This window comes from Puntigrus tetrazona, chromosome 14 (assembly GCF_018831695.1).
Source record: "Puntigrus tetrazona isolate hp1 chromosome 14, ASM1883169v1, whole genome shotgun sequence".
NCBI lineage: Eukaryota > Metazoa > Chordata > Actinopteri > Cypriniformes > Cyprinidae > Puntigrus > Puntigrus tetrazona.
The window spans coordinates 13308414-13324766 of NC_056712.1; the positions used below are offsets into that span (position 1 = coordinate 13308414).

Consider the following 16353-nt stretch of genomic DNA (forward strand, 5'->3'; position numbering starts at 1 on the left):
CGACATTAGGCTGTACTCCCATCATCAACATTGTTATTCTTGCTAGTAAGATATCTTATTTCTAACAATATTCACAATAAGTAAAAAAGCAAGTAAACAGTGAGATAAGGAATATTACAATTTTGACAGAAAACAGCGCGCTAGTGTCTCATATGTAAGTTTATTAATTAACTATTACGCCTATAGATACCGAAAAATGGCATGAAACTGCATAGCATATTAGTAAATAGCTGACATATGAACCGTAGGGTTCGCTAATCGCTAATATCCGATGGATAAAGTGTTCAAATTCCATTTCTTTTAAATCAAACTTAAAAATAATTATCAAATTACATACGATATTACTCGGTGTTCGAGTAGATAGCGGTTATTTTAAAAGCACGTGTGCCCGTTCCTACCAGCAGGCAGTTAGATTAAATGTTAAAATGGCTTGCCATAGACATGCGTCAACGTCCATTGTGTCATGAAATAAAATGTAACTCGTTTATCGGCCTATTTTAAGATTACTCGTAAGAAATAAACACAGAAGTGGCAATACATTAGCAAGAAAAGCTAATCTAATCTGTCAGCTTTCCCTTTTTGAGAATTTGGTCATGTTAGCTTTTTTTCTCCTTCAGTGTTTGTAAAGAAATATATTTAACGGAACAAAGACAGTATAATGGGACCTCTGAATTGCCCGCAGTTTCTACACAAATCTTAGCCCTTCTGTAAAAATATATATATATTTTTGGGGCTAAAAAAAGTTACAAATCAAATATGTAAAAATTGTAAGTAACATTTTTTGTATTGAATCATGTGCAGTACAGTTCTTTTACGTTTGTAATGTAACCTTAACAGGTTTTGTCTTACAATAAGTGCTTATTTACAACATTTGAATATTGTATTTCATATTTAGCCCATGCAAATTCAGTTATTTCTAATATTTTGGTTACATGGCTATTATTGGTCAAAAAAGGGACAATTTCACAACAATTCAATCGAGCTGAAAAAATAATTTATAAATAAAAAAATGTTTTAGGAGTTTTCCCGAACAACTTTTTTTTTGAGTGATAACTGTTTATTATAATTTTATTATTATTATTTTTTTAATCAGATCAGGTGTATTCAATTACACAAAAGAGACTTGTTTTAATCCAGTAATAAAAAAAAAAAAAAAAAACACAGTATTCTAGAGTGGATCATTGATCAGCAAAACTATTTTAGGTTGAACAGAACACACTGCCTTATATAACCTCACAGTTATATTTACAAGAGCATTATGCCATTGCAGTGATCTGTGACTTGATGTTTTATCAAAAAATCCACAGCATCCTCTGTCTGAAAAGGGCACCAGACATTTCATAAATACAACAACAAAAAAGATCAACATATCATTGGACATTACAAACAGAGCACTTTCACATACACATCAGGGGAACAGAGGAGTTATTACTAGTGATCAAATATTTCAAGTCAAATGCAATGTCCTAAAATCTAGAGCGAAACAAATGATGCGATGAAGACTGTTCCCAGCAGTGACTTTACATCAAAAGTATGAAGGAAAAGGAAGAGTCAGAGTTAAATGTAAAACAACACTCTCTACGTTTCACTTGAGCAAAGTCTAATGGACTGAAAAGATTAATATGTGTTCAATACTGTAACTTTATTTCACAATACTACCGTCATGCACATCTGTACAATAGGTTAACATACGTCATAGCGAGAAAGGTAATGCTAATGGTCTTTGGAAAAAGATACACAAAAGGATAACACTGGCACATACACGTGAGTCGAAGTATCAAAATCCATCTTTTTTTCTTCCTTGCAAGAGCTTGACATCTCAAACACGGTTCACTGTGACTTTGGACATGCACCCACATCCCGAGTCCCCCCTTGCAATAAATAAAAAACATTGTTTTCATTCGGTAGTAGTGTCTTTCTCTTTCACAGTGGCTTCGCACAAGGCCCTCTTCTGCATCATGGTGTAAGGGAACGGCGCACCATTGCAAGCGCCATAGTCCAGTTTGTTAAGCCTCGCCAGAGTTTTGATGCTGCCTGGAGGCCTACCTGGGCTCACCTTGTAGCCTGCGGCTTTGGTGGTGCCCAGTGGCCGCCCTGGGCTGGTTTTAAAGCCTGCTGCTCTGGTGGTGCCCGGCGGTCGTCCCGTACTTGTCCTGTAGCCTGCAGACTTAGTGGTACCCGAGGGCCTGCCTCGTCGCCCAGACTTTCCGAGGCCCTTCTTTTTCTTGGAGCCTTCCGGAGCATCTGCAGCCCTCATTCGGACGGTTTGGGAGTGGAATTCATTCTGGGAGTCCTGCATCTGGCAGGACATGGGCTTGATCATGCTCTGTGGCAAGGGCGGCAAGTTTGGGAGTGGCAGTTGTAGCGCGGGAGGTGGCGCGGCGTAAAATTTGTTGGACTGCGAACTGCACAGCTCAAAGTGACTGGCTGGGTGTTGCCCATCATCCCCAATGCTACCCAGACCATAGTCGTTGCTGTTGCTGGCTACTTGGTGCATCATTTTCTGTTCAAATAAAGTACAATTGAAAACATTTGATATATTGCAAAATATGGGGTTCGTGAAAAGTACGTCGTGGAATAACAACTGCGCGTGAGGCTTTGCAATACTTTTAAACATCTTGCATCGACCGCGTGCGTCGAAAGTGATTGATTGACGGCGTCAATCAAAAAGAAAACAACAGGCCCGTGCAATTAAGCGCTGAAAGTTAATGCAGAAGAAGGCGTAGCTATATAAACTACGCGTAAACTACGGAAATATTCACACTTCAGGTAGGTCGCATCACTTTACAGTTAGATAAACACAATGTCTGATCACAAAATGTACAGCGACCGCGGAATCTCTTATGCAAGTCCCATCGGTGTCCTGTCATTCTGTATCCTTTTTTCCGCTCTACCCGGTCGTTAATACAGATTATGCCGTTAATTATTGAAAATAATATTGAATTTAGTATGAAACGGGATGTAATTTTGCGATAAATAACGCAATAAAGAAAGTACTTTACCTCATCTGGAACGCGGATCACGGAATGTAATGGGTTAAACATGAAACAGATCTATCTTCCATTCTTGAAAGCAAAAGCATAATGTTATTTACTCGGGAATATAGGCATCCTTGAACCGCGAGATGCTTTCTTCCTAAACGATCGTGTCTATTTTGGTTTATGGGATGGATATTTTCCCCCAGAACCGCTGAGGTTTAAAGCTGAAAGGCAGCCATTTTCACTAGAAAAAATAATAAAATAGTAAGAATAGCTAATACGCATGCGTCAGCTGCTGGTGGGAATTTATACTATTCTTTAGCAAATACCAGAAGGCCCTGGTGTCAGCTCACACGACACTTTTGTCTTCGCTATTATATATATATATATATAAAATAAAAATATAAATGGTATATGTGAAAGTAAAAAGATATGCACATGATAACAATGCATGTACTGGAAATTATTATGAATAACAATATACAAATATTGTATGTTGAAGGCCACATTGATCGCTGCTCCTTCACATAAGATATACAGATACACAAAGGGGAAAAAGATCTATCACTTTCCAGCAACAGAACATATTAATAATAATAATGATAATGATAATAATTTAAAAAGGTAAAAAACAGAGCATAATATAGTAGTAGTTATATATTATTACTACTTAATTTCTTTATTGAAATCGAACAATGTAGCGGTTCTCAAATTAAAATTTACTGTCATACCCCTTGTACATCAGTTGGCGGCACTAAACGCACAAGAGACAAAGACAATATATTTGCGACAAATACTACTATGGCGAAGACTTAGCCGGTCAATATTAATGAGACCTTGCTGACGTTCATTAATAGCCATCCTATTGCGAACGCCCGGCTTATAAATATTAATCAGCTCATAAAGACTCGGTTTGGTGATCCACCAATAGAGATGGCTTGGCTCATGAATATTAACTAGCAAGCCTTCGCGGTAGTAGGATTCGTTATTTTGAATGCGGATTAGGTGACGTCAACCTACATGAGCGGATTCTTCGTCGCTGCTGCGCATCACAACCAGACTCTGACCGAAATCAAAGGAGCTTTCGGGCTTACTTTGACTCGTTTACCGCTTACAAATAACAGCAACTCATCGATTTATTCTCGAGGGAGTAAAAGCAACGGCGCTTTACTTCGTTTCGCGGCCTTAAAGTATTTCAAGTAACCAAGGACTCAACAGCTTTATTTTAAACCGGGATCGATTACTTTGACGCATGACGCCAGACCCAAATAAAGCATCCTGAGTCATTTTACCCCTTTTAAAAAAAAAAAAAAAAAAAAAAAACGTTACTCGAATGATTTAAGGAACTGTCGAGAATGGACGAGAAGGTATTCACGAAAGAACTGGACCAATGGATCGAGCAGCTGAACGAGTGCAAGCAACTGTCGGAAAACCAAGTGAAAATCTTATGCGAGAAGGTGAGTTCCGCATGACGGTCATCCTCAGCCTTGTCAGTGTTGCATTGTATGTTAAAACACGTGTTTTGTCAGGCGGCCCGTGGGCGCAGCAGCAGACTGGCTATATTTGTTATCGGCACAGATACGGTTGCAGTGCGCCCTTCCCACTGGCGGTTTATCCGAAGATGGCGGTGCCGAATTATTCTATTATTGGCCGCCTGCGCGCCGTGAAAGTGACTATTGGTTGACGGCTGTGCAGAGCAGTTAGCAACCGGCGCTCGTCAGGTTATGCCCACTTTACTGTTACTCGTTGTCAGGCAGAGTTTGGCTTTGCCTTTTGCTTTCTAAGCCAACGTGCGGATCCGGCAGAATCGTTTTAAAAACGGGCTTATTTCGCTCCGTGTATAATTTATGCCCTTTTGATGTATTCAAACGAGCAATCTCGTGTCGGTTGTAATTGCAATGTCCAAAAACGCCCAGGTTATTTCAAGTGGCGCATCAAGAATTAGTCCACATGCATTAATCACCGTGACCTTATTCTGTTAAACCAAAATGTCCCGCAAGTTTGCCTGCACAGTGTAAAAGTGAAAACGTGCGGTCGTTTCTTAAAAATAGTTGACCTAAAATTCTGTCATCGTGTACTCACCCACATGTTGTTCTGAATCTGCCTGCCTGACTTTGTACTGTGGAGCACAAAGGGAGATTCACCCGGGTATCGTTTAAATAGAAGTATTAATAATAATGACAGTTAGTGATAGTGTTACAGTTAATATTATTATTCATTTATTTTGACTTTATCATTACAAGTGAGTTTAGACGTTAACACATTTTAAGGCTATCTGACCCACATTTTTACAGGGCATTTGGTCCCTCAGTCCATTTCCAAGAACAAAGGCCCATTTAGCATATGCCAATATTTATTCATCACTGGTCTGTGTCAACATTGCCTCTTGCAGCCGGTGGGAATTTTAAATGCACTTTAGGTTAATAGTTGAAAGCGTGGTGTGGGTGTTTGCAGTCTAACCTGCCGATTGTATTTGTTGCAGGCTAAAGAAATTTTATCCAAAGAGTCAAACGTTCAGGAGGTGCGCTGCCCCGTCACGGTATGTGGAGATGTGCACGGTCAATTTCACGATCTTATGGAACTGTTTAAGATCGGGGGCAAGTCACCGGATACTAATTACCTTTTCATGGGAGACTATGTGGACAGAGGCTACTATTCAGTAGAGACCGTCACCCTGCTGGTGTCTCTAAAGGTATGTGAATGGAGTTTTAATATCGACGGTTTTTAAGAAAACGTCCTTTCGCATTGTTAATGGTTTGTTTCGTTAAATCGCCCAGGTTCGGTATCGAGAGAGAATCACCATCCTCCGTGGAAATCACGAAAGTAGACAGATCACGCAGGTTTATGGTTTTTATGACGAGTGCCTGAGAAAATACGGAAACGCAAACGTTTGGAAGTATTTCACAGACCTCTTTGACTACCTTCCTCTTACGGCCCTCGTAGACACGCAGGTAAATGGGTTTGTGATCAACAGCGTTTTATCCGCTGTGACTGTGCTCAACACAAAACGAAGACGTTGCATAGTCGTTTGGGCGCACGTAAAGCTTAAGCTGTTCCGTCTCCGCAGATTTTCTGTCTCCATGGAGGATTGTCGCCTTCGATTGACACGCTGGATCACATCCGCGCGCTGGACCGCATCCAAGAAGTCCCCCATGAGGTACATTCAACCGGAGGATATCAGGCAGACGAATAGTGTCGCCATATTCAAAATCGTTAAGGGTCGCAGCTGTGAATACTACTCACAGAATCTAATGAAATCTTATTGGCAGGGTCCTATGTGTGATTTGCTGTGGTCGGATCCGGATGACCGCGGAGGTTGGGGGATTTCCCCCAGGGGGGCCGGGTACACATTTGGCCAGGACATCTCGGAAACATTTAACCATGCCAACTGCTTGACTCTGGTCTCACGAGCTCACCAGTTAGTGATGGAGGTAACAGACTTGATTACAGAGTATAAATATTAGTATAAATATTAGTAAACAACAAGTGGCATGTTGTTATTAGAGATATGTTTATAAACTGATAATGCTTACTGTAATGAATAATTAACGAGGGTTATTATTAAGTATCTCTACGAATTGGATGTATTTCTTTTCATTAAAAGCTGTATGATAATTAAGTGAAATCGTTCAATTTGCGTTCATAGTGTTGCTATTATGACATAACTTCTATTGCAGTTAACAGATGAGTTCATATGCCTGCATATAATAGCCATAGAATGCATTTACCTGAATCTCCTTTAACTAAGGTTTCGACTCGCATTGCTTATAACTAAATTGTCAAATACAATTTTAAATAGAGTCGTTTATTTACTATTTCGCATTGATTAGAAATGAAAGAATTTATAAACACGAATACACAATTTAGAGATAAAAGTAATGAGTCAATTCTGTATTTTAAAAATGTCTTTTGACAGTTGAATAATTAAATAACTGATCTGAATAAAAGATTCGTCTGAAAGGTAAATGTAAATAGTTATGTTTTTGAAGATGTTCAATGTCTGTTACACGAGTAAAGTGTAATATAAAGAAAACGCAGCATATCTGAAACAAAATATATCTAATTTGAACTACAATACTCAAATTTTTAGTTTTGAATTTACAGCACTTAGATAATAATACACCTGCCGACTGTGCATTAGCTACAGGCTAACATATTTTAAAACATTTCTACAGGGATATAACTGGTGCCATGAACGTAATGTTGTGACAATCTTCAGTGCACCTAATTATTGCTACCGATGTGGTAACCAGGCCGCCATCATGGAACTGGACGACACGCTCAAGTATTCCTTGTACGTACATGAAACACAAAACCATTTCTGTTTTTATTAATGCTTCCACTTCTCCTTGTGTCATGTGTGTGCAATGTTGCTGTTATACATATGAATAATAAGAGGATGTTTCTCTTTAGTTTACAGTTTGACCCTGCACCACGCAGAGGAGAGCCTCACGTTACCCGTCGCACTCCAGATTATTTCCTGTAAAGCTGGAAGGCTTTTTTTAAAATTACAGTATTGCAGCACTATCTGACCAGTGGACAATGATTATAGAAGACATACTCATGTTCAAATTTTCCAACACAAACCCCTGTCCTCGGACCAAAACATGTGCCATATCTATACTGCAATAAGACGGATGCAGTCTTCTCAACAAACACACACACACAAACGTAACAGTATTCTTTCATGTACATCATGTACTTTTCTCTCTTACTAAAAAGCTGTTGTGTTTTTGATCAGGATATAAGGGTTTCCTCCGACTAACGGGTTTATGTGCATTCTTCTGAAACGCTGCGTTTTGGAATAACATTCTGAATATACACTATAAATGCTTATGACTGGATAATGTTCAAATTGTGATGAGCTTAAAATAGTGCTGTGTATTATAGCTGCATTTTCATGCTGCATGGCCTCGGGTACACGATGAGCTGTCATCTGGCAAATTTCCGACTGCTGTTTTAAACGATTGCCTAACTGCGGTGTTTGTTACAGGTGGGTATGAGACACTTTAGCTTTAGTCCCTTTTCGATGTCTTTTAAGCACTTTTTTTCGATGCAGTATTTGTTATCGTTCTTAGTTTACAGAGCAGTGATTTCGTTCGTTTTTTGCTTTTGTATGTTACTGCATTATTTCCCAATAATTTGTAAATGAGAGCACAATTAAATAGGGATTTGAACAGCAATAAAGACTCATGCTATTTATCTATGTAAAGTCTGTTTCTTTATACACAGCGGATGCAATGCTGCTGGTGCGAAATGTTAGCAGTGTTGCTGATTGATTTTTATTGTCAAATTGGGTCATTGCTGTTATGCAGTAAAATGTACTGAGCACTGTAACTGTAACCAGACGTTTTAGTTAAGTTCAAGCAAGCATTCAAACAACGAAAATTAAGAGGATGTAATCTAACAGGACAAAAATAATGTTATTCATTGCATAGAGCAAAATAAAACGCTTGCTGATACAAAGGTGAAAACCACTGTAATTGTATCTAACGTGAGAGATTTTATAAAATCCGATGCTTACTCGTGATGTTAAATATCTGGTCATTAAAAATGCTCTAAAAGTTATGTTTACTAAATGAAGAAAAATTATATACTTTGACGTTCACTTTAACAGGATGTCGGACAAGAAAATGCTATACATAACTGGTTGGTGTTTAAAATGTCCGCTAGATGGAGCCATTTTTCTTAACCAGTTAACTTTTAGTTACTTGTACCAAAGACTACAGTTTTAACACTACACTCTTCAAGGGACTTTAATTATACTGCCGAAAGATTGTATTCCACAGCTTCTTAAAGTAAGGGGTTATAATTAGCTCCAAGAAATAACTGGCATTTCGAAAAGGTCTTAGTTTTTAAAGATGATAAAGAATTATGTAATTAACATATCTCTTTCTGTAGAGATTCAATTAAAAAAAAAAAAAGATCCCTATGTATGACATACAAATCACAGATCGCCGGCGCTAGAGCATTTATTCATTTAGTGAACACAAAATTCACAAAAAAAAAAAACACTAATCGTTTACGTTTCAGGTAGACAATAAACAGTTAAAAATGCATGCCATAAAACGAAAGCCTTGGAACGGATTTGGCATCTTTAACGCTCATCAAATTTCATCATTAAAATATTTGCACTTCTCTGATTTCATAACAAAAGTCTTTCGCTGACCTACTAATGCATTTTATCCCACACGCTAAGCACGCACGACTGAAATTTCGTTGCTACCTCTTTACCCGTAATTAATTTTATGAGTATAACTGTTTTCTGGAATATAAATCTAATGTTGACGCGTTACAGCTATTTTCCGAGACGCCGAGAGCTTTTATTTTGAATTGTGATCAGCGTCTGTGGTTGGTCGGGAGAGAGGGTGGCGTTTACTGCGGCGTTCTTCACGTTCATTCGTAAATACCAAATTAGCCTCAGTGCGTGAGACTGATATCTGCTGCGGAGTGCTGTGATTTGGTCTGACGGCGAGCTTTGCACTGTTGCACTGTAAGTAGCATGACCTTTCTTTACAGATCTTCGCGGATGCCATTGTCAAAATATTTTTTTTCCTCCTTTTTTTTGCTGGCTGCATTAGAATGTAAAAACCTTATGCTGCCAGTAAGTGGATTTGCGATGTGGCATCCAGAGGCTGAAAAAGAGGTGCACAGCTGGAGTTGTACAGATGCCTTTAAAGAAAAAAAACTAACATTGATTAAGATGTTTATCACTCGGAGATTTATTTCTAACATGATATTTAAGCTTAATATAATTTATATTTGGATTTATGACATATTGAAAAGCCCAGTGGAAGCCACCTAACCGGTACTGACTGGTTTTGAACCATTCTTTGCCATTGGGCTACAATGATGAAATTCCAACAATTGATTTCAGAACGAGACAGCATATAAATCACGCCTTTCATCCTACAGTGCTTGCTCTTGAAAGAGCATCAGTGTTTTAACACATAAAATATAGCATGTGAATTAAGATGTGTGCCTGCATATTATTACTAGGCTGTTGAAAAACAACAACTGTATAATAAATATATATAATCACGAATGCACACTATCTGGCGAGAAATGGGCTGTTTGGGGGAAGTGTCATAAACACGGTTTCTCCGTTCAAAGTTCATTCAGATCAAGAGGCCCTTGCATCGATCAGTGTCTTATCAGAGCAATCCATAGCGTGCACGCGCTGGTCTGCCGTTTTCATCGTAGGAAACGTAACATATAGTCGCTTTGTTGCGATGTCCGAGTCGTGAATCAACCGTTCGATTCAGTTGAGCCTGTGCGCCAAAGCAGACCGTTCACAAAAAACACTGAACGATTCGTTGACATCGAACTGAATCCGTCAAAATAAAACTAAACCAAACAGAAGAACATTTAAAAGCGTGAACTGAAATGTTCACTTTCACGTTGGTTTTACCAAATAAACGACATTTAAGTTATATATATTTTTATACTTATTTTTTTTTAAATTATGGCTGATATGGGCACACTGAATTGCATAAATATAATTATCAGTCAAACATAATCGAATTAAAACGTAATATAAAGCAGCGCCTACATGTCGAAACGGTTCTTTAAAACGAACTGCTCAAAAGAATCGATTCGGACCGTAAATCAATTGAGTCGGACATCCGATCACAAACGCGTTACGGCGCTCGGCGCGAGCCAAAGCATCAAGTGATCTCGCGCAAAGCACATGAACATGATTTGATTTAAAAAGACACGGGCCTGCTTTTGCAGCTGCCAGGAGAGAACCGCTTGATTTATTATGGTCCCCTCGGCCCTCTCTGGTGCACTGTCAAGATAAAAATCACCGAGCTGCACATTTAAAACGCCTGCTTTATTTCATTGATTTGCCTCGGCCACCGCGAAAGCGTTTTCCTGCGATATGCACACGAAAACAAATGGTTAAATTATGTCATCTAAACTCAACCTTGAAGCATTTGATAATGAAGTTGATTTTCTACTGGCAAAATTAAATAGTAACCTCTTATCGTTTAAAAGGGTATGGCTTTCTTTATTCAGTGGAAAACACAATCGCGATCCTGATTTTTACTGTGTGGGAAATAATGCAGCGGAAGTGAATGTTGACTAAGACTGTCTGTTCTGTCCTAATGAAGAAAGATGAGAATAAATGATTTTGAGTGTAGCATGCAGAGACGCTGCTTTATGTGGGGACCAGCAGCACCTTCTGTGGTTTTCAGAGTGACTGATGTTCAGGCCTTTCTTTGGCTGGCTGGTCAGCTGTGTCTTTAGCAGCTACATGCTGATTCAGCGGTGGCTTAAACAGGAGAGGAATGTCATGTGCAAGCATTATTCGGTTGTTTCTGGAAAAAAAGGGAAAAGCTAAAAATGTATTTTGATTCATCAGATGTTATTTTCTATTTTTTTCTATTAAAGAAATACGGTAAAACTCAAAGTTTGACCAGAAATGGCAATTCTGTTTACATTACCGTTCAAACGTTTGAAGTCGAGTACTTTTTTTGTTTGGGAAAATAAAGATTAATTTAGAAAGGATGCAGCAATGATTGAACCCACTGATGTTTTCAACACTGATAATAATTATAGTTAATATTTCATTTTAGAATGATTTCTAAAGATTGTGCGACACTGAGGACTGGAGTAATAACTACATTTTAAAATGTATTCAAATAGAAATGTTATACGCCGCATTCTGAATTGCTTTGCAAGTTGAATTTTTTTTTTCCAAGAACATTTTACCAATCCCAAACCACATCAATTTTAATAACTACTATTGATTTTGAATTCAGTCATATATAAACGATATATAATTGTCCAAGAGGGCTGAAAGTCAAAAACTCCTTATATTCAGGTGTTTCGAATTATTCCGCTTTTTTTTCGTATAAAATGGGCCAATAAAGAGATTGAATTCAGATTTAAAGTTTCAAAATGATTAAATGCCCACGAGAAGGATGCAACGCCAATGCATTAATAGAATTAGCAAAGTTAAGGAGTGACCACTGGGCAGCGAAATGATCATTGGGTCAGGAGAGTCACAGAAAACAGGTGGAGAAGAAAAGACACACGTTAACTGCAAAAGAATTAAGACTTAATGTGAAGAATTAGCTGAGAATCCATCAGCAAGCATTCAGTCTCCAGCGCCATAACTTTCCAGAACGACGTTTTAGGTTCTCAGGGACTTCTCAGGCGAATGACCTTCGCTTAATAACATGCTGAAGTGTTGTGAAATCCATCTGAGTTTTCATAGGCTTTGTGGACAGAAGTTTGGGCTCCTCTTCAACAACTGTTTGAAGAATGTATCTATTTACTGCTAGATTCTGGAAGATAAATTCTTCAAACAGCGGTTCAAGAGGATGTGATGCTGTTGCTTCAAGAGTCCCTTGTGAGCAGAAGAGACCTTACCATCACCGAACCATCAAACAGTAGTGTATCAAAAATAACTTAAAGTGTTTTGAACAGTGTAATGTGTTCACAGTGTACCATGGCAGCTGAGCTCTCCACCTCCATAAACATCAAAGAGCCACGCTGGGATCAGGGAACATTTGTGGGTCGGGCCAAGCATTTCTTCACTGTAACAGACCCGAGAAACATCCTCCTGTCAAATGAACAATTAGAAAAAGCTCGTCAGATTATTCTGGATTACAAGTAAGTTACTCTTCACTCATTCATGCGCTGTAAAGTCTTCTAACAAACACACATCATTTTCCATCTGCCTCTCTTTGAAGGAAAGGGGTGGTAGCGCCAGGTCTCACAGAAGACGAGCTATGGAGGGCGAAATATGTGTTTGACTCAGCATTCCATCCGGACACAGGCGAGAAAATGCTCCTGATTGGCCGCATGTCTGCTCAGGTCCCCATGAACATGACCATCACCGGATGCATGATGACCTTCTACAGGTGGATCGCGCTGCTTCTTTTTTTTTTTTTTGGACAATAAATGATTATATACCTATAATATAATGCTGAATATTTCTCGCCTTTTAGAACCACTCCAGCAGTTCTGTTTTGGCAGTGGATCAATCAGTCTTTTAATGCAATAGTGAACTACACCAACAGGAGCGGAGACGCCCCCATCACAGTAAAGTGCGAGGACTTTCCATCATGCATTTATCTTGCATTTTACTTTTTTTTTTTTTTTGCAATATCCCTAAACTCTTAATGTATGTTTTTGCAGCCAGCTTGGCACAGCATATGTATCGGCCACCACAGGAGCTGTGGCTACCGCTTTAGGACTCAATGCACTAGCAAAGGTAACGGTCTTGCTTTCTAATGTTTAAGGGGTTTAAATCTTTCGAAGCCATGTAATAAATATTAGTGTCTACTGCTCTCTACTCGCTCGTTGTGGTCGTGTAGTAATCCGTATTTACGATTACACTAAAATTGATTTAATTTCACTGTCTTTCAGCATGTGTCTCCACTCATAGGACGCTTTGTTCCTTTCGCTGCTGTAGCTGCTGCTAACTGTATTAACATTCCACTCATGAGACAACGGTAAATAATTATCTAAAACAAATCATGCATTAAGGGCTTTGACCTGAGTTTCTTAGAATAACAAAAAAAAAATGTGCTTGTGTTCTGTATAGCTTAAAAGTTTGGGCTTTGGTAATGATTTGGGAAAGAATGCTCACGCTCACCAATTTATTTGATTAATAATATAGTAAAACACAAACATTGTGACATATTACTGTAATTTTAAATGAGTATTTTCCTTTGAGATTGTTTAACCTAGTGATGGCAAAGCTGAATTACTCCAGTTTTAACACAGCACTTCATTCTAATACGCTGCTTAACAATTTGCTGCTCAAAAAAAACAACTCGTACGCATAATATTTTTGATATATACAGTTCAGAAGAGCAAAACAAGTTTTCGTAGTTTAATAAATATCTTTACTGTAACTTTTGACCTTACTGTGCGCGCAGCATAACGGACGCGAAGTAAGGTGAACTGTGTTGTTTCTATCAGGGAACTCAAACACGGCATCCCAGTAACGGATGAGAACGAAAATCGGTTAGGAGAATCCTCAAAAGCAGCTCAACAGGCCATCACACAAGTGGTGGTTTCCAGAATCCTCATGGCCTCTCCGGGAATGGGTTCGTTTATTCGAAATCTCTGAAACCTATTACAGTAGAATGGACTTTGCAAGTATATTTATAAAAGTCTGCATGCACAGCGACGTCCAAAAGTCTGAGAATCAGGAAACTAATTTAAACCTAGAAATAAAGTTTGGCAATATTTTTTAGAGTGGTCCCTCGCTGTGGGTCCCAAGCAAATGCAAGGTTGATTTTTATCAAAGCGCACATCTGTTTATGGGACACTGCAATTACAAATAAATAATCTATCATTCTAATTAAATCTTCCCATAGCAATCCCTCCATTTTTAATGAACTCTTTGGAAAAGAAGGCCTTCCTGAAGGTAATTTGAAACTTGCATCCTAAATTTTTTGTTTACGTGGCTGTAAATCTTAATGAAAGCTATTTAGCCTGAGCAGAGCACGTACACACCTAACAACGGTGTCCGGTCTGCTTGAATGCATTAGCCCTTAAAATGGCCCCATAGAATCAAGGCCTTTGTTGCCAGGTTGATTTTCTCCCTCTTCATTTTTTTTCAGAGGTTTCCGTGGATGAGTGCACCCATTCAAGTCGGCTTGGTTGGGTTTTGGTGAGTTGCCAAAGATAGATCGGTGGTCTAATAAACGGTTATTTCCAAGAATTTGTGACCCATTCTTTTGTAAATTCTTTCTTCTTCTTAGCCTCGTGTTTGCAACCCCATTGTGCTGTGCGCTATTCCCGCAAAAGAGGTGAGAACGAGTTTAAATCTATTCAAGATAATTGGTTTTATGAATCATTCTGTTGCGTTTCATAATTAAATGCATCGTTCGTGCAGCTCCATGGCCGTGAGCCGTTTGGAGCCAGAGCTGCAGGAGAAGATTCGAGCCAGTCATCCTGGAGTAGAGACGGTCTACTTCAACAAAGGACTGTAAAGACGAACGTCGGTGAATCTGCTCTCTACTGTAACGGTTTCACGGTCATCCATAACATCTCTTTGTGTGCCAAAGTTCACCCGTTCCTCTCCAGGACATCCCAACTCAGTCATTTTGTAAGATGTTTTTACATTTTTGACAGTTTTAATTGTTTTTAAGCTTGCTGATCTCGACCAGTCCTTTTTATCTGACATGTGTATGACGGTGCACACTGCTGTACACACATGTAGCATTGTTTTTCGTTTTTTTTAATATTCTAAATCATTTTGTTTGCTGCCGGATTATTCCATGTGCCATTCAATGTCGTTTTCAGTAAGGATCAAAGATGGCTGGTGTTGACCTTGTTTTCTTTTCCGTTAGTCTGCATTGCATTCTTATTGTCAGTATTTTGTCTTTATCTCTTCACGAGGGGTTGCGGTTTATACGTTGCTGCCAAATTTCATTTCAGTTTCAAGCTAAATCAAGGGACCTCTTAAATGACAATAGTGCAATCCGTTGAAAACGTTGCCAAATACAAACCTCTGCTGCACATTTCCTTAGACGCTGGTTTAATAAACCGATAAACTACAGCATGGGTTTTAAGAAGAGTTTTATCTATTTTGCTATCCTCGGTATTTGAGTTTAACTAGGATGTTATAAGAGAATAGTGTGTCTGTTCATATGATTTCTTCTGCCTGCTGACAGTGCATGAACAAACTTTTTGTAAGTGAAAATAGTGTGAGGTTAAAGTTCAACGTGTTCTCATTGACTGTTCCAAAGTCCACTCCTCTAGCAGTTCAAGGTAACACACAGATTTTCAATGCAAACTTATCAAGCCTGCATCTGTTTTCTGATTTATGAAAGGTCATTTGCTTCAGTCTACCCTAAAAACCGTCTTTTCATGTGCCATATTTTGTTACGTTCAAGGTAACACACAGCAGTCTCCATGAAACCTACTAGAATAGCTAGAAGAATAAAACAGTACATAGGTTAATGACTAATGGAAGGTAATGTGTCATTTTCTGTAACGTTCAAAGACAAGACACAATCCAATAGTATTATTTTTAGCTAGTGTGTGTGGTTTTTTTCTGTTTCTGAAGTGCTACACTGCCTTTCCATAAATCCTGTTCTTGTTTGCCATCTACACTACATGGCCAAAGTGCATGGACAGTTCCTTTTGAATGAACAGGTTTGGCTATTTCAGTAATTTATGATGACAAGTATTAATGCAACTGCAAAAAAAAACAATAATCTAGAAAATTGTATTTTGGTAATCCACGTGACTCCAGTCCATCAAGTTAAAGTCTTGTGAAGTGAAATGTTTTTATTTTATTTTATTTTTTAAACCGTTGTTTCAAACAAGACAACTTTTTCATTTGAGAAAGCAATATTATTTGGATTACTTGGATGTTTTTATGCGCCGACGGCACCCATTCACT

At 38.6% G+C, this 16353-nt stretch overlaps 3 protein-coding genes across 3 annotated transcripts; 2 read left to right on the forward strand and 1 right to left on the reverse strand.

Annotated features, from left to right (window-relative positions):
• Window positions 1-1228: 1228 nt before the first annotated feature.
• On the reverse strand, window positions 1229-3242 carry si:ch1073-44g3.1 (UPF0461 protein C5orf24 homolog). The gene is made up of 2 exons (XM_043256542.1): window positions 3003-3242; window positions 1229-2503 (listed from the first exon to the last, which is right to left on the reverse strand). The coding sequence occupies exons 1-2, from the start codon at window positions 3042-3044 to the stop codon at window positions 1898-1900; spliced, it is 648 nt and encodes a 215-aa protein (XP_043112477.1). The 5' UTR covers window positions 3045-3242; the 3' UTR covers window positions 1229-1897.
• A 745-nt stretch (window positions 3243-3987) lies between these two features.
• On the forward strand, window positions 3988-8184 carry ppp2caa (protein phosphatase 2 catalytic subunit alpha a). The gene is made up of 7 exons (XM_043256994.1): window positions 3988-4435; window positions 5461-5670; window positions 5756-5929; window positions 6046-6135; window positions 6248-6409; window positions 7154-7272; window positions 7392-8184. The coding sequence occupies exons 1-7, from the start codon at window positions 4334-4336 to the stop codon at window positions 7462-7464; spliced, it is 930 nt and encodes a 309-aa protein (XP_043112929.1). The 5' UTR covers window positions 3988-4333; the 3' UTR covers window positions 7465-8184.
• A 1145-nt stretch (window positions 8185-9329) lies between these two features.
• On the forward strand, window positions 9330-15075 carry sfxn1 (sideroflexin 1). Its single transcript, XM_043256993.1, has 11 exons — window positions 9330-9471; window positions 12430-12599; window positions 12680-12850; window positions 12938-13036; window positions 13128-13203; window positions 13359-13444; window positions 13917-14044; window positions 14318-14367; window positions 14564-14613; window positions 14705-14752; window positions 14839-15075. Exons 2-11 carry the CDS (start codon window positions 12436-12438, stop codon window positions 14933-14935), a joined length of 969 nt encoding a protein of 322 aa, XP_043112928.1. The 5' UTR covers window positions 9330-9471; window positions 12430-12435; the 3' UTR covers window positions 14936-15075.
• Window positions 15076-16353: the final 1278 nt, after the last annotated feature.